The sequence below is a fragment of the Scyliorhinus torazame genome, chromosome 14, assembly GCF_047496885.1.
Source record: "Scyliorhinus torazame isolate Kashiwa2021f chromosome 14, sScyTor2.1, whole genome shotgun sequence".
Lineage (NCBI taxonomy): Eukaryota > Metazoa > Chordata > Chondrichthyes > Carcharhiniformes > Scyliorhinidae > Scyliorhinus > Scyliorhinus torazame.
The window spans coordinates 43,518,858-43,544,298 of NC_092720.1; the positions used below are offsets into that span (position 1 = coordinate 43,518,858).

Below are 25,441 nucleotides of genomic sequence, written 5' to 3' on the forward strand. Positions count from 1 at the left end.
CATCCTGCTAAATCTACAGCTTGTGCTAACTTAACTGGTTTTATAGGCAAAGATCTTAATGATCTATCTTGACTGAGTCAGATTCCTGTAATGTGTTAGATTGTTGAATGGGATTCCAGCTAACCTACATAACCTGTATCGTCTCTGAAGTATCCTCTGCAGGGTGAAATATCAGAGCAACAAGCCCAGAGAACCCTGGATGTCTAGGAATATTCAGGAGTGATGAGAAAGAAAGGAGAGGCTTTTAGCAGGTACAAAGAGAGCCAATCAGTGGAGGCCTTAGTGACTTATAGAAAGTGCAGGAGGGAACCTCCGAGAGCGAAGAGGCGGGTATGAAAAAGCTCAGGTGGGTGCTTTGTTATGGAGAATCTCAAGATATTCTGTAAGTATATTATGGGGAAGAGGATAAACCAGGGAAGAGTTGGACCCATTGGGGACCAAAGGGGTAATCTGTGCGAAGAGGACATTGGTAAGATCACTACTTCACATCTTTCTTCACTTGGGAGAAGGAGGATGTAGTTACAGAATTTGGGAGAGGGACTGATGTTCTTCAACAGTTTGACATAGGGAGTGAAGAGGTATTGGAGGTTTTGGCGGGCTTAAAAGTGGACACATCACTAGGCCTGGATGAGTTGTATACCAGGCTGCTGTGGGAGGCAAGGTAGGAAATTATAAGAACTCTGACCAAAATGTTCAATTCCTCTCTGGCCACAGGGGAGATTTCAGAGGATTGGAGGACAGCTGATGTGTTTCCACTTTACAAAAAGAGCGGTAGGGATGGACCTGGAAGGGTGGTAGGGATAGGCCAAGGAATTACAGACCAGTGAATCTCATCAGTGGGAGGGAAACTATTGGAGAAAATTCTGAAGGAGAGAATTAATCTCCACTTGGAGAGGCACGGTTTGAGCAGGGATTGCAGGAAGATGTAGACTGGCTGGGCAGATCAGTGGCAGATGGAATTTAACCCTGAAAAGTGAGAGATGATGCACTTTGGAAGGAGCAACAAGACCAGGGAGTACTCAAATGAAAGGCAGGTTACTTGAAGCTCAGAGGAATAGAAGGATCTTGTTGGTCCACAGATTCCTGAAGGTGGCAGGTTAATAGGGGTGTTAAGGCATGCAGGACCTGGCCTTTGTTATGGCATAGATTATAAGAGCAGGGAGATAATGCTGGAGCTGTACAGAATTTGGTTAAGCCACAGCTGGAGTACTGTGCAATACTGGTCGCCCCAATATAGGAAGGATTTGATTGTACTGGAGAGGGTGCAGAGGAGATTCACTAGGATGTTGCCTGGGATGGAGAATTTGAGCTATGAAGAGAGGCTGGATAGACTTGTGTTTTTCTTTAGCGCAGTGAAGACTGAGGGGGGGGACCTGATTGAGGTGTATAAGATTGTGAGGGGTATGGACCGGATGGAGAGGAAGAAACTGTTCCCCTTTGTTGAAAGGTCAAGAACGAGGGGGTATAATTTTAAAGTGTAGGGCAGGAGATTCAGAGGGAATTTAAGGAAAATCTTTTTACCCAGAGGGTGGTGAGAATATGGAATGCACTGCCTGGAAGGGTATAGAGGTGGGAAATTTCGCAACCGTTACCAAGTATGTGGATGAGAACTTGAAATATCACAACATTCAAGGCTATGTATGGGTCAAGAGCTGGAAAGTGGAATTAGTGTATTTGGTGTAGTTTCTGTTGGTGCAAACCTGATGGACTGAAGGGTCTCTTCTGTAATGTATGACACCCATTGCAGCACTGTTCTGGATTTATCGCCCACATTTATTTCTGTTTGTGTGGCACTGTTCTATATTTCGCCTTAATTAAAAGACCTTGAGCCTGAAGTTAGTCAAAGTTACGAAACAGCAAGAAACAAATGCATGGGTGTTTTCATGAGGCCAGTGTATAAAATCTGTTGAAGGGGATTGTGTTGGCTGCTTGAAATTTGTGATATTTTGGCTGAAGGTCGTGTGAGGTGAGTAAACTTAACTTTACCCTTGGCCCCCAAACAAAAGAGAGGCTGTTCAGTACTATTGTTCGTTTTAATGTTTTAATTTTGGTGAAGAACAATATTACTGTGCTCATCTCACCCGTGAATACTTAACTGATAAAATATTTTGGAATTCCATTGCACAGTATTATGAAATGATAGAAAGTGGTTTTCTGCCCGAGTACCAAGAGGTTTTGATTCCATCTGTTGCTTTTGGGGAAGGACACTATTTTAAAAAGAATTTTCCATCTGCTCTCATAAGAGATTGGTTTTCCCTGGAGGTGGTTACCAATTACTATGAGTACTTTTGTAGGAAGATAATCGATTGGATTGGATTTGTTTATTGTCATGTGTACCGAAGTACAGTGAAAAGTATTTTTCTGCGAGCAGCTCAAACAGATCATTAAGTACATGAAAAGAAAAATAAAATACATAATAGGGCAACACAAGGTACATAATGTAAATACATAGACACCAGCATTGGGTGAAGCATACAGGAGTATATCTTCAAACCTGCAAGGGAAGATAAAAGCGAAAGGTTAGTAATAATGTTAAGTGTTGGAATTAAATTTTAAAAGATTAGTACGATTATAAGAGATGCAAAAAGAGGATCTGTTTGGGAGAGCTCGCCGAGAGTCGCCACGCTCCGGCACCATCTTGGAATAATTAGAATTCTATTGTGCTTTGGCGGGGCCGGGGGGTGGGGGGGGGGGGGGGGTTTAGAGAGAAAGAAAACAAGTGCAGCTTCTCCATTTCCAGTGACACTTATTTCCTTCAGCATTGGAAATCAAGGAATGAACTTTATAAGTGCCTGAATTATGTATTCCAGGAAGGAATACTCCATTTTAATGAGGGTAATTCCGTGTAGGCAAAACAGATTGCCGGTCAGCTTCTTGGATAGCATAACCTTTTATACACTCTTGATTGAGTAGTTCATCCATGTCCTAACAGAATTGACTAATTGAATCTAAAAAGAAAACCTGCTTCTTGATTTATTATTAATGCAGTTCAATTCATTTCTCTTTTGACTTACCATTTCATTGAACTCTTGGTTAAATTTGTCAGTAGTTTTCTTTGAGGAATACTCCATGAAAAGGGTTGTCTGCGCAAGCCGTTGCCAATTACAACCAAGTCCGATATTTCAGCTGCATTATGACCTGATAATGTACTTATCAAAATAAAGTTTAGTTTAATTTTTAATGGTCCTATTTCAACCATTTAAAGGTGAGACATAATTGAGGGCCGTAGATCGCTCAGTAACCTGCACAGAAATCAATTAATTTTTCCTCCTACTTTTGCAATAACTTCATTTTCTTTCATTCAAAATGATATTTTCTTCACAATAATATTTTATAATTTGTCACTAAATTTTAACTCTCTTTCTCAACTCTATTAATGGGAACCAATCCATCTGGTTTATTGATGTCCTTTAGTGACCTTGCCTGTGACACCCACTTTCCATGAAAGAATACATTTTTACAAATGCCACTAATGACTGTACAAAACAATAATATTGCTGCACAAAATGTTAAAAGGTGAATCATTGACCCATCCTCTACTTATTGGCTGCATATGTTTAAATTATTCTACTCTTTCTCCCTAGTAATCCTTCTGCCGTTTTTAAGGTAATCTGCATAAAGTCGTGCTTCCTATTTTTGTCTCAAAAGATATTTGATAAATCTCTGCCCATGCATTGATACATTTCAGATTTGCTTCAGTGTAAACACTTCATATCCATCCTTGGGTATTCCTACACTGCATTAAAAAGATTTGTATTGCTTTGCAGGCTAGAAATGGGGCTGGTCTGAGACGAGCTGTCCATCCAGTACTAAATCTGAGAAATCAAATGAGCCACTCTGTTTTCCATTTGTATTAAATCCAAATAATTTTTTATTGTAAGAAATTAGAACAATGCTAATTCAGTGTGATTTGATTGACAATTTTTTCTAGACCTGGCCATCTTTGTTAACACAGGTGCACAATGCAGAGAGAGATTTTTGGCATATGGGCATAATTATGTGATTTGTCTTATGGTGAACCAAAAGCTGGCCTCTAGATCAGGGCTGGGGTGGTCAAACATTTTGACTTGATGCGCTTCTTGGTTACGTGCAATGTAACCCCGTATGCAGCATTTTAAAAACTTGAAATCCATTGCTAATTTTGCAGTGTTCAACTGTTGCTAATTATTGCTACTAATTGATCACCTCTGCTAAATTAAAATGTAATTGTACGATTAAATATAGCATCTCCAAGCTAATTGAAACAAAGATTTAATTTAGTATTCCGAATTTTTGCTCTGTTCTCTGCCTCTATCGTCTTCCCTTCTCTTCGTCCCATCATTCTCCCCACAACGTCCCAGTTAATAGCCAAGTTTTATACTGAATTTCAGAGGGCGCTTGAATTAACTTTTTGTTTCTGGTTACTTGGGTAGATCGCTGGTTTCTCTGTTTGAATTAAGTGGGGATGGCCTTGTTTTCAGTAATGCCTCCTTGGCACATTTAGGATTTACTTACTGAAGGAGCTGCATTATACTTGTCGTGCTGTCAAATTGCACTGGGCAATGCAGATACACAAATGAGTAACTGCAGATAGGTGAATGGTTAGCTACAAGTGGTCTCGAGACTAGTTTAGGAGCTACAGTTTTAGAGGCTCTGAGCCATACAAACCAAATTATTAGAAATTCAGCACTAATATATGTAAAACTTGATCCATTGGCCTATTATTTCATATTGTCTCTGATTGTGAATTTTATGCTGAGAGAATATCTGATCTCCTGCATTTCTTTGAGGAAGTATATCTGATGCTTAACAAGAAAGTTGTAATATTTCGTGAAGCTCTAAAGCACCTATATATTCCATTTACCTTTTGCTTCATCATCATGGCTTCCTCCTCCTCACTATTGCAAATGGCAGCCATGAGCTGGAAAGTAAAATTGCTTTGTGCAACATGCTTTTGTACTGTACTATAGATTTTAAGTGCAGATGGTCTGCCATCTAATGAATCTTTTTTTTAAATTTAGAGTACCCAATTATTTTTATCCAGTTAACAGTCAATTTAGTGTGGCCAATCCACCTAACCTGCACATCTTTGGGTTGTGGGGGTGAAACCCACGCAGACAAGGGGAAAATGTGCAAACTCTATACAGACAGTGACCTAGGGCTGGGATCGAACCCAGGTCCTCAGCGCTGTAGGCAGCAGTGCTAACCACTGTGCCGCCGTGCCGCCCTCAAATGACTCTTTTGCACCACTTCATCTTCAATTACATTCAAAAATACTGCATTGTACAGCACTTAAAAAAAAAAATAAAAAAAAAAAAATGAATTCCAATCAACAGTTGTATAGTGTAACTAAGTGATTTTCAGTTTGGGGTGCATGTAATTAATTTTTTGCTTTGAATTACTTTTATTAATTAATGAAGCTAGCTATCTTATTTGGAGTTGGAGCCAATCAGTGTTCTGCTAATCAGAGATGCAGTATTTTGACGTGCAGCAGCTGCCACGTGTAGACTGAGTGCTGAGAGCCAATCACTAGCTTTCATCTTTTAAATAGGTCTGACTTTTTAGCTGCCAGATTTGGATCTGTGGTCTTTCCTATCCAGTCACAATCTCTAGTTTTAAATCTTTCCCCTTGTGTCCCCGTTTAAAATCACATAGATTGTTCCATTGAATATAAGTTAATTATTTCGCAGACAGATAATATTTGCTTCCATTTATCATTTATTTCACTCTTCCTATAACCTCAGGTGCTAACTGGGATCGAAGTACAAGGCAGATAAAGCTTTCCATTGAGCTGGTTGGAAGACACTGATCCCATACAGTGACATTAAGTGATGAACTGAGTGGGTTAATGAAGCAGCAGAGGTGGGAGTTGTGGTTGCTAACCATTGCTGATAAAACTCTGTGTCTCCTCCGCTTTTCTCGCTGCTGCTGTATAAATTTAACCCTGTAGATCGGGAAAACTACAGCATCAAGTGGATGGCTTTTGAAGCCTTTTATATACTGTGCTGCTAAGGAACGAGTGAACAGCCATGTATGCTCTGGCTTGCATTGTCAGCCCACAGCAACGGTATCTGCTACAAGTTTGGATCTTTTAATCTCCACTGGGTCTTTCTCATCTTTTTCCTAAAATCTCCTGGTATTCCTTTGAGGCCACAAAGTTTTTAAAGGAACAATGAATTGTTGATTTTTTTTTTTAAATGCAGTAGAAATGCTCATAGGATGGACTGCCTTTGTATTGTAACAACAAAGGTAAGCATTTTCTGAGTTGTGAACAGAATGTGTGTCGAACTAGCGAGTGCCAAACTGTATCAAAATTGTGTGCTTTCTTATGTGGTCAGGTACATGTTGCATCAAATTATCCAAGGGGTTTATTGTGACTCTTGGCATTTGATTTCCATATGTAACCCCCACCTTTAGAATTGTTAAGACTGCTGTCAACACCTGTCGCCAGCAATTAATCTTCAGTGTCTGGGTGGGGAAAACTTGAGCAGGAGCAATTTGATTTCAAATTCCTTAATCAGTACAATGTGCAGGAAAGCAGCACAACAACTGGATCTCTGATTGTGCCGGTAAAAGTACATGTTGCCTATTATGTTTTAGCTTATCCTTGAATTGCTTGGCGATTGCAGTAATGCTTCATAAAGCATGAATAAATAGGATTGTTTATTAAGCTTCGATTTCCATTTTTAAAAGACCCCCAACTGCTTATGTTGAGTGATTTGAGTTCATTATACCAGCAGCTTTAGCTAAACTGCTGCATGGCTACTATTAGAGCTGGAACTCTATTGAAATAGGGTGAGAAGTGGCTGGGAATAATCTGGTTGTATGTGAGGCTGATGCATGATAGTGTGGAAATGAGATTTAAAGCATGTCATGAGCAATTCACTAATATGTGGGTGGAAGTGACCCCCCCCCCCCCCCCCCCACCCACAAATAAAATGCATGTTGAATGAAGGTAGAATATTGAGTTGCTTTACATCGCAGCAGCCATGGAAACTGCCCAAAAAAGCTGCTTGGTGATGTATGTTTTATTTCCTCCGAATAACATTATGCTTTTAGCTATATTCATCTGGTGAAGTAAAATACTGAAGCCTTTTTGAACCCCTATGTACCTCGGGGGGGGGGGGGGGGGGGGGGAAGAGAGAGAGAGATCTGTTTTAATTACCAGAGAAATATTGTACTTTTAATGTTCTTGCAGAGCTAAAAAAATTATGTTGCTACTTAAATTCCATTCCTTAAATTGTTTCCTGCATTTGCAATTTACATGGTTTCTGTTTTAAAATTTACAGCGTGTCAAATAACCAGAAGTTATTTTGCTCTGTGCTGGCTTAACTGCATAATTGTTTCAGTTGTTATACAGTTTTCATTGTTTCAATGCAACTTTGGAGCCTTTTTGTGTCACAATTAACCAAACTAAATTTTAGGTATTTAGTATTGTGGTTTTGAATTCAGCGATGTTTTGTTTTGTCTCTGGTGCATGTGACTAGGCATTTTCAGGATACTACATCTGTTGACTTTTTCCTTAATGGAATATAAATTCAAGAATAAGAAAAGGAGATTTGACCCATCAAGCTCCTGCTTCTAATATTTCAACTTGTTAACATTTCAACTGTATTTTAGACTTTCCTAGTATCTTTGGTACTTGACAGATCATTCTAAACGTGTTGTCCTTTTTAATTCAACAAAATGTTTCCTAATACTTGTTAGAAAAATATACTGTTTCCTTATTTAAGACATCCTGTCTTAAACTAATAATTTGGTTATTTCTGTATTGAAGCTTGCTAATTAACCCTCCACCTTTGGACCATTGAGTTTAAACTTTTACAACACTTTATAGGTAGAATCCTTCTTGTTCTTTACACTTTTTCCAATGCATTTGTACCCTTCATTTGGAACATAACAGTACATAATGTGAAAAGCCTCAAGAAATGACACACAGTGCAGGAGTGCCTTTGGTCATTGCAGGTGCTGCGTTCAAAAGGTGGTATGTAATTTGAACTGTCCTGGCAACAATTTGCATCTACATATGTCTATATATAGCACTGTTTCATGTGGTAAAACATCACATGGAGTTTTACAACATCAGTGTTAAAGTTGGACATTTGGCCAAAGAGTGATGGGGCTGTTGACTAAAAGCTTGATTAGAGGTAGGAACATCTTTAAAGGAAGAGAGGGATAAAGAGGCACAGATGTTTATTGAGGGGTGTACAGAGCTTGGGGCCTAGGCACAGCTGGAAATGCGAAATGCTCAAAAGTAGAATCTTGTTGTGGAGTTGCATGAAGCCAAGAGATAAGAGGGGGCAAGGTAGCCTTGTGGATAACACAATTGCTTCACAGCTCCAGGGTCCCAGGTTCGATTCCGGCTTGGGTCACTGTCTGTGCGGAGTCTACACATCCTCCCCGTGTGTGCGTGGGTTTCCTCCGGGTGCTCCGGTTTCCTCCCACAGTCCAAAGATGTGCAGGTCAGGTGGATTGGCCATGATAAATTGCCCTTAGTGTCCAAAATTGCCCTTGGTGTTGGTTGGGGTTACTGGGTTATGGGGATAGGGTGGCGGTGTTGGCCTTGGGTAGGGTGCTCTTTCCAAGAGCCGGTGCAGACTTGATGGGCCGAATGGCCTCCTTCTGCACTGTAGATTCTATGATTCTATGAAGGTCATGAAGAAATTTGGAAACTAAAATGAGAATTTTAAAATTGAGACATTGCTGGGCCCGGAGGCAATAAGTTGGTGAGCGCAGGGGTGAATGAGACTTGGTGAGAGTTGAGATCGTTTTGGATGAATTTCAGTTTATGTAGGATGGAAGATAGAATACCAGCCAGGAGAACATTTGAATAGTCAAATACTGAGGTAGAGAAGGCCAGGACAGTTCAAATTAGAAGTGTTTCAGCAGCAGATGAGTTGAGACTGGGGCAGAGACAGGAATAAGTAGTCTTAATAATGGTACACAAATGTGGTCAGACGCTCGTCTGAGACAAATATGGCACCAGAGTTCTGAACAGTCTGATTCAACTTTGAGTACAAAGCCGAAGGAGGAATTTTGAAACTCGGGGTCATGACCCGCAGGAGGTCCGCGGAGCGATCGGTTACGTTGTTCCCGATTACTCAATGGTCACGACCAGCTTTTCAGAATGCTGGCCACGACAGACCTTTGAACTCCGGAGTCTTCCTGCGACAGCAGAGAGAAGGTCAGGGGCCCAGCATGTACACGGATGTCAAGCGCCCTGCAAGTCCGAGCTTAGCCGCAATCCTCCATAGTTTGTTTTTGCTGCAAGCAACAGGACTGTGAAGAGCTGAAGATGGATCATTTTGTAATGAGGAAGAGGGGGCTAGAGACACAGGCCAGGATCTCACAATTGAATCTGCTGGCGAGAACCGCGAAGGAGAGTCCATGGCAGGACAAAGAAGTGCTGGTGTAAGCTGTATCCAGAGCTCCAGGGCCTCTGGTGAACAACTCTATTGAAATCAGGAACAAAGCAGTATAAATATGATTTATTAAGGTATGGCATTTTTAATTTGCCGATGCAAAGCCCATGTGTGTTATGTGCAGGGAAGTACTGTCAAATGAAAGTTTAAAACCCTCAACTTCAATGGCATTTGAAGACTAAACATGGTGAGTTTGAGGACAAACCTCTTGATTTTTCTTTCAACGGATGCAGCAAGAAGTTAATAGTCAGCTGAAGCCCTTAACAGAAATGTAACATTGAATGACAAAGCAAGTGTGATCGTGAGGACCAAGCAGGCTCACCTGTCACATTAAAGGTAAGCAAAAATGGCATGGGGTGCGAAGGTCGACGAATTGGTAAAAGTGGGTACCAGGGGGAAAAAGTTTGAAAAACCCTGGGTTGGGGAACTATTTATGGCAGGAACCAAAGGCAGTGGTTTGATTCTTGTCAGTATTCAGTTGGAGGAAATTTTTGGTCACCTAATGCTGAATGTGAAACAGATAGAATGACAAATCAGACAGTCGAGGGGTTGGTCCAGGTGGTGGTGAGTTAGAACTGGGTGTTGGCTGATTATACTTTAGAATGTGGCTTCTTTTCAATTGATAATTGAAAAAGGGTAGCATGTAGCTAGAAAAAATGAAGGCCAAGGACTTGGGGTACTTGAGAACTAATGATGCTGGTGTGGGAAGAGAAATAATTATAGTCTATTCTCTGGCAACAAATGGATTAATCAGAATGGACCCAGACCAGGGAAGACCCATGAAGCTGGGGAGTGGCATTGGAGAAGGATGGTAGTCAGCTGTGCCCAAGGCAGGAAAGGTGCAAGGTAGTTTACTGCGGTCACAGCCACATTGGTTGCCATTTTGACTTTGATGCGGACCATATCAATGATCTTTGTTGACCTGCCTATAGCCTGATTGATGGACTTGCTTTTGGTTGCTGTCTAACTGTCAAGCCCAAGTTATTATTCTATATTTAAGTTCGGCCCAATGGTGTAGATGGGGAAGGGGTGGAGGTGTGGTCAAGGGAAAGGTTTTCATTATGATCGCGGCAGAAACTAAATGTTGGCCAAAAGATCCAATTGTACATTTCTATCTGAAGGAAATCCATTGTTGGGAATGTGTGGTAAAGGTTGGAAGTGATGTGTCACGTATGAACACATGCTGTCACAATTTAACCTTTCAATCATAGCAACCAGAAATGGGGTAATTGTTATGAAAGGATTAATTGAAATTTTCATCGGATCATCGGATGTATTGTAGTTTGCAGAGCAACTAAGTGGTTAATGTTGGGCACCAGTTCAAGTCGCCATCAGAAATAGAGCTTTTAATTATTGAATGATTTGGGATTAAACTGTTAATGGGAATGAGTGAAGCCGCAATTGTATTTTATTTTGAATTAAATTTTAGGATTGAACAAATCATTGAAAAGACTTCTGCTATCATGCTTTGTGGCAAATCTGTTGCAGTGATCAAAATAACCACCCATCTGCCTTTCTGGAATAGCTAAAACTCTGCTGAAAGACTTGATTCATAGCCAAGATTTGTCTCCCATTAGTCCTTTTGGATACAGACGTTTGCTCAAAGGCTGATTTGTATCATTGATTTCCCCTACACTTTATTTACAAGATGTTACATTTTAGTTGCTCGTCATAATTTTTTATTGCACTCAATTAGATTAACTTTTTGTGACAGTTAACCCAAATTACTTTTGCTTAAAAGGAATCTGATCACTTCATTTTCGCAGCTTCACTAGGATTTCCAACTCTAGAGATTACATTGTCTAATTTCAGGTCTCGTAGCTACCCAATTAAGCAGGACGTAAATGATAGGGAGGAGTTGTGTACTCTATGCCTTCACAAAGTTCTGTTTAAATACAGTTGTAAAGTTATCTTGAAATTCAGTTAGTAACTGTGATCTGAGAAGGAATTGAGCACACCTATATTCTGAGTTTAGAAGAATATGAGGCAATCTTATTGAAACATTCAAACTTCCAGGGAGTTGTAGGTGAGATGTTTCCCCTGGATTTGGGGGGTGCCGGAAGGAAACTAGGGGACACAGTCTGTGAATAACGGGCAGGTCATTTAGGACTGTTAAGTATTTGTCTTCACTGAGGAGGTGGTGAATCATTGGAATTTTCTACCCCAGAGGGCTGTGGAAGCTCAGTCATTGAGTAGATTCAATGCAGATTTCTAGATCCGTAGGGATAGTGTGGAAAAATGACACGTAGAAGATCAGCTAGGATCTATTTGAAAGGTGGAGCAGGTTCAAGGAGTTGAATAACCTACTGTTCTTATCATAGAATTTACAGTGCTGAAGGAGACCATTCAGCCCATCGGGTCTGCACCGGCCCTTAAGAGCACCCAACTTAAGCCCTCACCTCCACCCTATCCCAGTAACCCCCATCTAACCTTTTTGAATAATAAGGGCAATTTAGCATGGCCAATCTACCTAACCTGCACATCTTTGGACTGTGGGAGGAAATTCCGGGGAGAAAGTGCAAATTCCACACACCAGTCACCCGAGGCTGGAATTCAACCCAGGTCGCTGGAGCTATGAGGCAGCAGTGCTAACCACTGTGCCACCGTGCTGCCCCTATGATCTTGTACATTCTGACATTTGGACGCCATTTATCTATATTGTTGCTGCTAAATGAAACATGTCTCATGAATAGGACATTGCTTAGTAATAGTGATGGACTCCCCGTATGGCATAGTGGTTAGCACTGTTGCTTTGCAGCGCCAAGGACCTGGATTTGATTCCCAGCTTGGGTCACTGTGTGGAGTCCGCACCTTTTTCCCGTGTCTGCTTGGATTTCCTCTGGGTGCTCTGGTTTCCTCCCACAAGTCCCGAAAGACGTGCTTGTTGGGTGAATTGGATATTCTGAATTCTCAGTGTGTACCCGAACAGGTGCCGGAGTGTGGCGACTAAGGGATTTTCACAGTAACTTCATTGTAGTGTTAATGTAAGGTGACACTAATTAAGATTATTATTGTTATTCACCCAGAAAATAAACTGTGTATATAATATATATATATGTATATATATATATATGTCAAATTGTCATCTGTGCAGCACCTGCTGATCTTATGAAGTAGCAAAACCACTCCACTTGACATGGCAGAAATATACGCCACATGGTATGCCATCAAGCAATAGATATCCGGAAAGTCTTTGCTGAAGTAGTCAGTTCTAGTTGTGGTGCAACATTTAGCATTGATATCTTTGCACATGAATGGAAAAAAAATATCTCCGGTTCCTGATTGCGATTTGAGTTGGCACCTCAGTATAGGATTGCACTCAACTGTGATTGACATTATGAAGTCGCCTGATAACATTGTGCTGTTAAGGCTAAAAAAGGAAGATGAGCCATGCTGGAGGGTCTTTGCCATCTGTGTCGCCAAGAGGAAACCTAGGTTACAGGGGCATAAACTTGCGGATGTTTGGCAGTTTCTACTTTCAGAAATTTTGGCTATTAAAGAATTCAAATGCTGTTGAAGATGTGAAGAGCTGTTTTCCCTAATTAAAGTTTTTCCTTTCTTCTTCCCGTGGCACTATAGCACCATTCTGCAGGTTCAGAAAATACTGGTATTGAGTTGACTACTGACGGGTGTGCATGAATTTCACTGGATAATTCTATCACCATTGCATGCTACCATTACCTATTTTTATTTCTATTTGGAGCTTCTCATCACCTATCAAAGTGAATTATGTTGCATCTAACTTTTCGTTCAGCAGAATTATTGGTTTATCAAAATACATGATGTGGAGATGCTGGCATTGGACTGGGGTGGGCACAGTAAGAAGTCTTGCAACACCAGGTTAAAGTCCAACAGGTTTGTTTCGAATCACTAGCTTTCGGAGCACAGCTCCTTCATCAGGTGAAGGAAGGAGCTGCGCTCCGAAAGCTAGTGGTTCGAAACAAACATGTTGGACTTTAACTTGGTGTTGTAAGACTTCTTACTGTATCAAAATGCAGACTTCAGAGTTTTAATTGGGTTAAGTAAATGTTTTCTGGTATTGATGGAATTTTTCATCAACCTGCAAATATTTTCATTTCTGCTGTTTTAAAATAAAAGTTTTGTACTGTACACTAAATGTCACTGACTAAATTGAACTGAGTAAGTAAACACCCATGGGGGACAATGTTTCAAAGTTTTTGTAATCTTTTTATAAAAAAAAAAAAAAAATTCTGTGGTTTAAATGGTGCATTGGCACTTTGGCTCAGTTGATGATTTCAAAACTGTGGATTTTGAGCTGCAGTCCAACAAAAGCTGTCACTTGTATGACAACTTGTATAGCACCGTTAATATAAACATATGTTTTACAAGGGGAAGACCTAAATGAAGGGATGAGGCAAAAGTAATTAACGTCTAACTTTCCTAGGCATGAATGCACAGTAATCGGTTACAGAGGGACGAAACGGAAGGGCTCTGCACACAAGATTGGATGGCTTTGAAATCTTTCTGTTTATCCTGGTACCCAATATGGAAGGCAGTAGATGTGCTTCTACTACTCAAGTCATTTGGCTTCTGCTACTGTCATGGAAACTGTTAAATATGGTTGTTTTCATAGCAGCAGTGATGGAACTTTGGTTAGTAAAACTACTATGTGTCACAGATCTATAGCAAGGTGGCCATTCATAAAAAGCAAGTTCAGACAGCATTGTGCATCCGAATGGCCACACGTTCATGTTTAACCTGCTGCATAACTCACTGACCCTGCTCAACTCTTATTCACTCATTATCCTGAGCATTTACCAGCCGCACGGTAGCACACGTGATAGCACTGTGGCTTCACAGCGTCAGAGTCCCAGGTTCGATTCCATGTTGGGGCACTGTGTGCAGAGTACATGTTCTCCCCGTGACTGCGTGGGTTTCCTCCAGGTGCTCCGGTTTCCTCCCACAGACCAAAGACATGCAGGTTAGGTGGATTGCCCATGATAAATTGCCCTTAAAAGTGACCAGAAAGGTTAGGACGGGTTGTTGGGTTATGGGGATAGGGTGGAAATGAGGGTGTAAGTGGGTTGGTGCAGACTCGATGGGCCGAATGGCTTCCTTCTGCACTCTATGTTCTATGTCAGAATTGTATATTCGTTCTCCCATAGGCCTTTCATAGATGTACAGCAAATTCAGTCTCTTGGTCACTAGAATTGTGTAACTGCAGAAGCACGAGTCAAATGCAGTAGTCAATTTTCACACCAAGATCTCAAATGACAATGACCATGTTTTCAATTTTTAGGTGTTGGCCCAGGTATTGGCCATGACACTGGGAATGACCTCTTTGAATTTACTGAAATAGTGATGGCATTGTTATTTATAGTTATTTATAGTTCAACCGTACACCGTTGTGATTTGTCAGAATCCCTGATTTCTTAAATTAGGCACAAGCAGGCTTCTCCAACTTGTACTAGGTCCTTCGCAAAATATGAATACTGGAAAATAATATCGCAATAATTGTTTTTCAGGAGCACTTCACTAATGAAATAGTATTTTCTTAAATAATTATGTTGCTGACAATTGGATATAACCTGTTCAAATGTAGACGAGATACAGAGCAGCCAAATTATGTTGTCTACCAAAGGATATGGGGTAAAACAATTCAAATGCGATTATTTTTGACTGAAAATTATGCAATATGTTAATGAATTCTAGCATAACCAACAGCTGAGAATTTACAGCATGCAGAATTCATAGTCAGCTATGTTACCCTTAATTCCTGTGACCTTAGTTGATAACATTTTCTGGAATTTGCTTCTCCAGCTGTGAGTTAATAAGCTTGAGAATATGGCATGACATGATTAAAATGTGAGCAGTTTGATCTAATTGTCCTGGAAGACCATGGACTGCTCATAAATAATTGTAGGTACAAGGAGCTTAGGTGGGCATCCCTTTCTTGTAAGGAATGACTATACCTAAAAGGAAATGAACTGCGTTTTTAATTATCAACTAAATAAATTAATTGAATTCTGATTCCACCAGCTGCCATGTTGGGATTCGAACCCTGAAAGAAAGACGCTTTGAGAAGGTAGCCTCATTGGTTAAATATGAGTATCAAATTGAAAGGAGAAGATTGTATAGACTGCATATGGGCACAAACTGCTTCAGCATCTAACGAGTTGGGATGACACTGAACACTGGGCAATCATCAGAGAAGATCCCTACTTGTGACCGTATGAGGAAAGATAATTGACAAAACAGGTGAAGGTGGTTGAGCCCAGGCCATATCCTGAGTAACTCTTGCAGCAATCTTCTGGGACTGAGATTCGCTCCCAACAGCCACCAACCATCTTCCTGTATGCTAGGTATGACTGACTAGTGGAGAATGTTCCCATTGACTTAAATTTGCTGGGGCTCCCTAGATGTCACATTTGATCAAATAATTGCAAGGGTGGTCAGTCTCTCCTCACCTTTGAGTCTTTTGTCCACGTTTGGACCAGGATAATGAGATCGGGAACAAAGTGGCCCAGGTGGAACCCCCACTGAACAGCAGTAAAGTCGCCATAGTCCCAGATGACCAGAGGTTGCTTTTCCCCTTTTGAGGGGGAAAGAGTTGATTGTTGGTAATTTAACCTAAGGATCACCACGCCTCAGGCGAGTGGCAAGTTTGAGATGTGGGTCTTCATGAATAACTTCAGCCGGTATGGGAATTGAGCCTGCGCTGTTGGCCTCGCTGTGCATTACGGACCAGCTCTCCAGCCAACTGAACTAAAAAGCAGGTTATTGCTGCATAAGTGGCACTGTTGACGACACCATCCATCATTTTGCTGGTGATCAAGAGTGGATTGGGATGGTAATTGGCCAGATTAGATGTGTCCTGCTTTTTGTAACCAGGCATACTTGAGCAGCTTTCCACAACGTTCGATAGATGCCAGTGTTGGAGCTTGGCTAGGGTGACGGCTGGTTCTGAAGCATGTCTTCAGTGCAGCTGCTGGGATGTTGTTGGGTTCCATCACCTTTATCGTCTCCAGTGCCTTAAACCATTTCTTGATATCCTGTGAAGTGAATTGCATCGGAGGAAACTGACATTTGTGATGCTGGGCCCGTTATGAGGAGGTGGAGATGAATCATCCAGTCAGCATTGCTGGCTGGAGATGGTTGTAAATGCCTCTGTCTTGCTCTATGCATTGTTTGCATTCTTAATATAAGGAACGGAGGAATTGAACGTCTCCCATTACTTTCTATTTATCCCTTTATTTTTCATTTTATAACTGTCTGTTGGATTTTGCTTGCATTTGTGTCAGCCTTTTCTATTGTTTTCATACTGTCTTTAAATGCACGAGTGAAGCTTTTTGCCATTTAGGGGAAGTATTGAGAGATGAAAGGGAATCCAAAGGTAATTTGAGTAATGAGTGTTCTTGCAGTTACGTTAACATCTTGTGCAAAGGCGGTTTAGTATCACACCCCAGTCCATTTCTGACTTCGCAGACAACTTGGCTTGGGCTACATTTCTGCATGATCCTTGTAGATTTCACCGCTCACAGCTGCATGTCTAACTTAAGTACAGTGTGTCTAATTGCAAATATATAATATATAATATATAATGTTTTTACCACATAATTCACCTCACTTAATTTCTTTTCGATCTGATAAGGCTCACAACACCTTATAAAGGTTCACCTACCACTGGTAACAACACTAAAACTTTACCTCCACTGGCAAAACTACAAACTTCGAATTTCTTGTCTGTTACCCGTTTCATCACTGTGCAACTTTTAAATGTTGTCTAGCCAATTCACCTGCTCTATTTAATCGTTCCCTAAAATTTGATACGTAATCCATATGTAATTTCCGATTTCTCAATCACCAATTTTTCCTTAATCAATTTAAGTGGTCCTCTTACCTCATGACCAAAAATTAGTTCAAAACGACTGAACTTGGTTGACTCATTAGCTGCATCCCTAATTGCAAACAGTACGAATGGAATTCCTTTATCCCAATCCTCTGGATAATCGTGACGATAAGCCCTCAACATTGTCTTTAATGTCTGATGCCACCTCTCTAACACACTCTGCGATTCTGGATGGTAAGCAGTTGATTTAAACTGTTTTCTTCCTCAGCTATTCATAGGTTCTTTGAATAACCTTGAGGTAAAATTTGCTCCTTGATCCGATTGTATTTCTGTGGGTAGTCCATATCTAGTAAAGAATTGAAGTAATTCCTCCACAATCTTTTTAGCTGTAATATTGTGTACTGGAATGGCCTCTGGAAACCTAGTAGGCACATCCATTATCGTCACAAGATATTGATTCCCACTTTTCGTTTTCGGAAGTGGTCCTAAGCAATCAATTAGGACTCTTGTAAAAGGTTCCTCAAATGCTGGAATGGGTATCAAGAGTGTTGGTTTTATCACTGCTTGGAGTTTCCCTATTACTTGACATGTGTGACATGATTGACAAAATTTAACTACATCTTTATGTAGTCCAGGCCAATAAAAATGTTTTTGGATTTTAGCTTGAGTTTTCCTTATTCCCAAATGACCTCCCACTGGTACCTTGTGCAACTCTCAACACCTCCTTTCTATACCCTACCGGCAACACTACTTGATGAACTTCTGCCTACTTTTCATCCGCCTGCATATGTAAAGGTCTCCATTTTCTCATCAAGACATCACTTTTACGGTAATAACATTCTGGTATACACTCCGATTCCTCTTCCGTGTATGCTTTCTGATACATCCGTTTTATTTCTATATTTTTTTGTTGTAACTCCGTCAATTTTCCTGAACTAAAAATATCCGCCTCATCCTCCACCTGTTCTTGTTCTTTTTCAACCATCTGATCAAAAATCGTTTCTGATAAGTGCACTTCAACTTCATCTTCACTCTTCCATTTCTCCTCTTGTCTTAACCTGTGACTTTGCGACCTTGTTACTACACAATCCGGAAAAATCCCAGGATATTCGTCCTTCAACACTTCAGTTGTCTGATTTTCCACTGGCTTATCAACCACAGTAGGCATTACTCCCACCTGCGATCCAGCTATATCATTACCCAAGATAAACTGTATTCCTGGACAAGATAGTTTCTCTATTACTCCTACCATTTCACCACTCTTCACTGGACTTTCCAACCTTACCGTATATAATGGAACACTACTCCTCTCACCCTGAATTTCACACATTACCACCTTTTCTGGCAACATTCTTCCCAACTACATAACTCCAACTCCTCATCTCTTACCATTAAAGATTGACTAGCTCCCGTATCTAAAGTTGTGACTTCTTTACCTACTCCTCCTGATACACATGAGTAAACTTTACCCACACAAGTAAATTCTTTAAAGACATATGGCACCTTCTTATTAATCACCTCTTGAGCAGGCTGTACTATCTTTTGAACCTCCTTCGCTTCACTTGGGCTTTCCTTCAGCACTTTCACAAACCCTACTTACTTATCCTGTTTTACCACATCAGCCTTCCCAGTGCTTTTCTTCAACCACCAACACTGACTTTACATGGCCTAGTTTATTACAGTGAAGACATTTGAAATTTTGCATTTCTTTTCCATCTCCCTGGATTTCTTTTTTAATCTGAGGTACACACTCATTATTATCTCCCATCAGATCACCTTTACCTTTACCACTTGAGTATTTCTCATGTCCCCTGTTTCTATCCCTCACAGGCTGAAACTGATGTCGGAAACCAAGCTTTGATTTATGAACTAATTCATAATCATCTGCCATTTCTGCTGCTAATCTCGCAGTTTTAACCCTCTGCTCTTCCACGAGTTCTCAATACATCAGGAATTGAATTTTTAAACTCCTCCAAAAATATAATTTCTCTGAGAGCTTCATACGTTTGGTCTATTTTCAAAGCCCTTGTCCACCTATCAAAATTACTCTGTTTGATCCTTTCAAACTCCATGTATGTTTGACCAAATTCTTTCCTTAAATTTCTAAACATTTGTCTGTAAGCTTCAGACACTAGTTCATATGCACCCAAGGTGGATATTTTCACCACCTCCTACATCTCAGATACCTCCTCCGGTAGTCAGGCAAACACGTCACTAGCCCTACCGATCAGCTTTGTTTGAATCAGCAATACCCACATGGCCTGTGGCCATTTCATTTGTTTAGCCACCTTCTCAAATGAAATGAAAAAGGCTTCTTCTTCCTTCTTGTCAAACCTTGGACATATTTAAATAAATCCCCACCAAGCCTTCGACTTTGACGCTCTTTCTCACTATCCTCATCACTATCATCCAACTGTACGTTTCCCTTTAGGTCTGCCAATTTTAACTGACTCCTGTTTCATGGCCATTTTCTGAAGTTCAAACTCTCTCTTTATCTTTTTCCCTGATCTGTATCTCCCTTTCTCTTTCTTTTTGTTCTGCTAGGGCTATTCTTTCTGATTTCCTTTCCTCTCTCTTTTTTCTTTTTCCTCTCTCTCTCTTTCGTATTCAAGCTGCTTTAATGCTTTCTCATATTCCATTTGTTTAATTTATAACTGACTTTTTGCCATTTCCAATGAGTCAAACTGTATCTCAGGCAACTTTAAATGCTTAGCCACCACCATAATTACCTCATCTTTTCGCATTTTGTCAGGTAATGTTAACTGCAATGTTAACAGTCTGCTTTTAGCCTCTGTCCGTAAGGTACTGCGGTGTGACCGTCTCCACCCCGAAAAACTTCAGAGCCTCTGAAAGAACCTACTTAAACTAGAATACCACACCTGAAAAGCACCCACAATATGCTCACCCCCTCACTGTCTTTAAGTTCACTAAGCCAATCCAATAGATAGACTTTTATCCCAGTCGAGCCCCCAATTTGATGTGGGCTAGGGTTTAGAGAACCCCAAAGTGTATCATGGAGTTTACCTGACCCACAACTTTTAATAGATTGTGGTATGGGGAGAACACGGCCCACTCTACAGGTGTGGTACAGCAGAAATGGAAAAGTATTTTTTTAAAGCAAAACAATGTTTATTCTATGAACTCAAGTTAACCTTTTTAAAACCTACAGTGAACATCTTAGCAACCATTAATTAAAATACAACCCCCAAAGAATACAACATTAAGTAATCCTTTAAGCTTTCCTTTTAACATCCATCAGACTTGGAACACCTTTTACCAGAAGCACATCAGGTTAACGTCACTACTATCATTAGTTTTAAATTACCAAAGGATCGATTTACATTCTTTAGATTACAGAGAGAGACTCTAATACACCTTCTGGCTGTGACTGCAGCTATCCAGCTCTGAAAACAAAACTAAAACACACCCTGCAGCAAACAGCCTAAAATGAAAGTTAAAAAGCTGACAGACAGCTTAGCTCCACCTACTCTCTGACTTCACTGCAGTAACAAACACCCATTTCTTAAAGGTGCTCTCATGACACAACCCCATTAGATTTTAAATAATTAACTTTATATTCATTGGTTAATATTATGTTCAACTGTGATTCCTAGAGGCTGGGCATTTCAAAATAAAAATATTTAAAGATGTCTGGTACGCAGAGAGAGGGTGCATGTCCGGGTAGGAAATAGTAAGTCAACAAGTGACTAAATTGACAATTGGAGGTTAATAAGTTAAGCACAACTGGTGCTTGTTAGGTGAATTGAACATTGAATTCTCCCTCCGTGTACCCAAACAGGCGCCGTGGTGTGGCGACTAGGGGATTTTTACAGTAACTTCATTGCAGTGTTAATGTAAGCCTACATGTGACACTAAAGATTATCAGTGGATCCCACACTGGAAATATTTGCTGATTTTAACCTCCCGTCAACTGGTTTGTTTGTCTTTTAACTGTAGTGTGTGTGGGAGCAAGAGGTGGGTTTTCCTCTGCAACTCGCCAAATGGTGCTCACGTATTCTATCTGCCAACAAAATGCAGACTTTGTGGATCACTACATTTGCTCCATTGACTATTGTATACAGTCTTGAGGAGTTGAAGGTCCCTGCAGAGATTGATAATTGGAAGTTAGAATTTTTTAAAGCAAAATATTATTGCAGGAAACTTGCACTTTAAACCATAGGATGAAATCCCCTTCCTACCGCCTCCTCCAACCTTTTCGCACAGCTGAAAAATTGCAATTCAGGCATGTTACACTGTCCTTAAGGAAGACATTCCGTTCTCCCAGAATCAGTCCAAAATGATACTTCCCTCCTGAGGGTTTATTTCTGATGTTTTCCTTTCTTAGCCTGGAAGCTTTTAACTCCAGAACTGTCTTTCACTGTGCAAGATTTCTTAGAGACTTCTCCCTCTAGTTAAAGCTCGGGAAATCTTCCAGCCTGATTTAACTCTCCACAAATTTAATCTTTTCAATCTGGCCACCAGCTTCCACCTGCGTTTCAAACTCGATGTTTTTGAGCTCCAGGCTGATCTGTCCCACCAGATCCAGGCAAACTCAAAACACCATCTATGATACTTAGTGATACTCTAGGAAAGCCTGTACTTGACCTTTTGCAATGGCTTCCTCTCAAGCTTTTCCCATAGCAATGTGAATCATACGCACCTTGCATACTAATGTAGAAATGCTAATCTATTCTTGACCCCAACTCTGTCATCTTTGAAGTAAATGAACAATTTACAGCACAAGACCTTTCTGGGACTTTGGGAGATTGAGTCTACCCAGCGAGCTGTCATTTTCTCCAACCTTGAGCACCATCACCATCATTTCATTATCAGAACTCCGATGAGTTGATCAAAATAGTTGGAACTTGCATTAAGTTTTCAGTATTTTAACTTATTTATTTTGCTCTTGGCCAACATGCATTAAAAATGGAACAGTTTCATTTGGAATTTAAGCTAATAACCTCGAGCCATGCATTTCTGATGCTGTTCAGTTAATCTGATTTCAATGCCACTTGTTTTTAGGCCTTTGTAGATTATCACCGTAAAATAAAAACTAGAGCAATGTGCAAACAGATTGAAGGAAAAGCACAGTACACTGTGTATCTATGTTCCAGTTGCAATAGTTTGAGTGTGAATTAAAAAAAAAAAAGCTGTGAAAAGCTATGAAATGGGGAGTCTGAATTCTCAGCCTCAGTTCTATCTTATTAGCCTGATGAAATATTTAAAACTAATAAAACTGGAAGATAAATATGGGTTGAAAAGAAAGTACAGTCACTGATACAAATTGCTAGATGCAGCAATGTCAAACTAAAGGAATAGCAGTAAGTGGGAAAGGGAAGAGTGCATTTCATGTACCATGTCTGAGGGAATGTTGACCATTCAGTCGTGGAGGCTGGACTCAATGATTGAAAATGACATTAATGAGTGGAAGTGGCATAGCATTAGTTTTCTGGATTGTGCTACCTGGAATTGCATCCTTTTGAAAATCGTTCAGTTGCATAAAAATTTCCTGGAAATCCATATTTGAGCCCCTCCAATTGGTTACGTCAGTACCACAGCACAAAATAATTCTCATGAAAGTCACCAGTGACATTCTGAGAGAATATAGCCGAAGGGAAATTATTTCTCCCCCCCCCCCCCCCCCTCTACCTGTTTGCAGCTTTTGACACAGTTGATCACACCATTCAGTGTCATCCAGCTGGATAGGACTACAATTGTCTGCTTCCATTATTCTCTATCCAATCGTAGTCAAAAATTCACCAACACCTTTTTCTTCCTGCTCCCACTATTATCTCTGGTGTTCCCAAGGATCTATATTGTCTCCTTTCTATTTCATCTCCATGCTTCCCATTGGTGGCATCATCCAAAAACCACAGCATTAGTTTTCACATGCATGCTGACTAGACCCAGCCCCCCCCCCCCCCGTCCCTAAATCATCAGACTGCTTCTCTGACATCCCATACTGGATGTAATTTCCTCCAATTAAATATTGGCAAGGTCAAAGCCATTGTCATCTCCAACGTCAATCAGTCTGCTCCCTAGCTACTGAATCCACCCTGACAAATATTTGAGGCAGAACCAGAGTGCTCGCAAACAAAATGAACTTCCAACTGCACACCCATTCCATCACTGTTTCCACTCGTGCAACATTGTGCAACTTCTTCCTTGATCAATTCAGTGCATGTGCTGCTGAAAATCTTTTGTTACCGTGACACTTGACCATTCAAATGCATTTCTGGCCATATCCAGGATTGAGTCTAGGTAGAGTCGTCTTTCGAAGTGTTGTTGCAGACTTGATGGGCTGAATGGTCTTTTTCTGCACTGTACGGATCATCTGATGATCACGCATTCTACCTTCTGTAAACCTGAGCCCAACATTGCCTGCTCCTGTCCTAAATTACACCTAATCCTGCTCGCCTATTACCCCTGCATTCACTGTTGTACACTGGCTCTCAGCTGTCACAATTCTATGTGCTGAAGAGGGACGGCACGGTGGCGGATGTGGTTAGCACTGCTGCTTCACGGCGCTGAGGACTCTGGTTCGATCCCAGCCCCGGGTCACTGTCCGTATGGAGTTTGCAGAGTTTGCACATTCTCCTCGTGTCTGCATGGGTCTCACCCCCACAACCCAAAGATGTGCAGGGTAGGTGGATTGGCCAAGCTGAATTGCTCCTTAATTGGGGGGGGGGGGTGGGGGGGGGGGGGGGGTGGAAGAATTAGGTATTCTAAATTTATTTGAAAAAAATAAATAATTCTATGTGCTGAAGCTGCTCTGTCACCAAAAACACACAATCCAGCTCCTTTCCCCACTCAGTGTTGCTTGGCGATACAGGATAAGTAATTTGTCCAACCCAGTAGCAGCTGAGTTGGGCAAGGTTGGAAATCTGCCACTGCATGCAGTTTTATTTCCAATTCCTTTTCGACTACCTCGCATTCCTCTTGCACATCTGGATTGTTAGACTGTTCCTGCATTTGGGCATGGGTGAAATTTGCCTGAAGCATCAGTACTTACTTTAAAATTGCAAAAGAACCCATTGATGCATTACCATTTAAGCCACCCGGATCTAGGTGAGCATGTCGCAAAAAGTACAAGACTTTAAAAAGCGCAGTCACCTTGGGATGGGTCATGTGTCTCCAGTTGTGTTTAAAGGAGAAATGCAAGCTGGTGGTTATTGTTATTTCCATTTAAATGCTAAATCTTGTTCTCCTGTTCACCTGATATGGTCAAACTTCAATCGAAGTGAACTCTTATTGTCAAATTAATGCAAAACAGAGGAGATTGGTTGTAATTTTCCAGTGAGCACTGTTAAAACCTCATTAGAAACTTGCAAAACATAAAATATTTCTGTGCTACTCTGAAGCAAACTGTAGTCAGACTAGGAATCATTAAGATGTTTTGTATTTCAACATCTATATATCTTTTGCATCTTCACACCCATTCTAATCCATTACCCATGTAAAATAGGTTTTTAATGTAAATTATGGGTGGCATGGTAGCATAGTGGTTAGCACTGTTGCTTCACAGCACCAGGGCCCCAAGTTCGATTCCTGGCTTGATCAGTGTCTGAGGAGTCTGCACGTTCTCCCCATGTCTGCATGGGTTTCCTCTGGGTGCTCCGGTTTCCTCTCAAAGTACCAAATGACATGCTGTTAGGTGAATTGGCCATTCTGAATTCTCCCTCCGAGTTGATTGGGCCCTATAAAATATACCTGAACAGGCGCAGGTATGTGGCGACTAGGGGCATTTCACAGTAACTCCATTGCAGTGTTAATGTAAGCCTACTTGTGACACTAATAAAGATTATTATTAAAGCAACCAAGTGATTAATCTCTAACCTGAGATTTTCAAGCGGTTTTCTGGTTTCTAATTGACTTCTGTGATTTTCAGGAAATACAATTAATTGCCTACATTTCCCCAGGGTTCCTACTTAAATGTTGAACGGTAGTCTAAAGGGGCAAACTTGGTTGGCTTAACTGTGTTGCAGAGCACAATCTCACAGATCCACTCAAGTTAATTTGAATTAGTGTTGTTTCTGTAATGGAACAAAATGTATAGCAAGTTCATGGGATTTATGATTTTAATTCACCTTGGGAGGAGTGAGGTACAGGTATTTTGAATGCAATTACAAAGTGATTGACTCGCTAGACGCACAAGGATTCTTCTACGTTTTCCAGGAGAAGAAAAAGGTAGGAAGGAGGGCTAACTGGGAAAACTGATTGTCAGAATTTG

The 25,441-nt window shown here is 40.7% G+C and overlaps 1 protein-coding gene across 19 annotated transcripts in view; it reads left to right on the plus strand.

Moving 5' to 3' along the window:
- LOC140389677 (disks large homolog 1) overlaps positions 1–25,441 on the plus strand; it is a 486,438-nt gene that overhangs the window by 48,441 nt on the left and 412,556 nt on the right. The window contains exon 1 of one of the 19 annotated variants that reach the window (XM_072474046.1): positions 6,184–6,228. The exons of the other annotated variants lie outside the window; for them this stretch is intronic. Within the exon in view, the coding sequence (XP_072330147.1) occupies positions 6,199–6,228 (30 nt within the window). The 5' untranslated portion in view covers positions 6,184–6,198. Of the gene's footprint in view, positions 1–6,183; positions 6,229–25,441 lie in introns of those variants that run through there. 19 annotated transcript variants of the gene reach the window in all.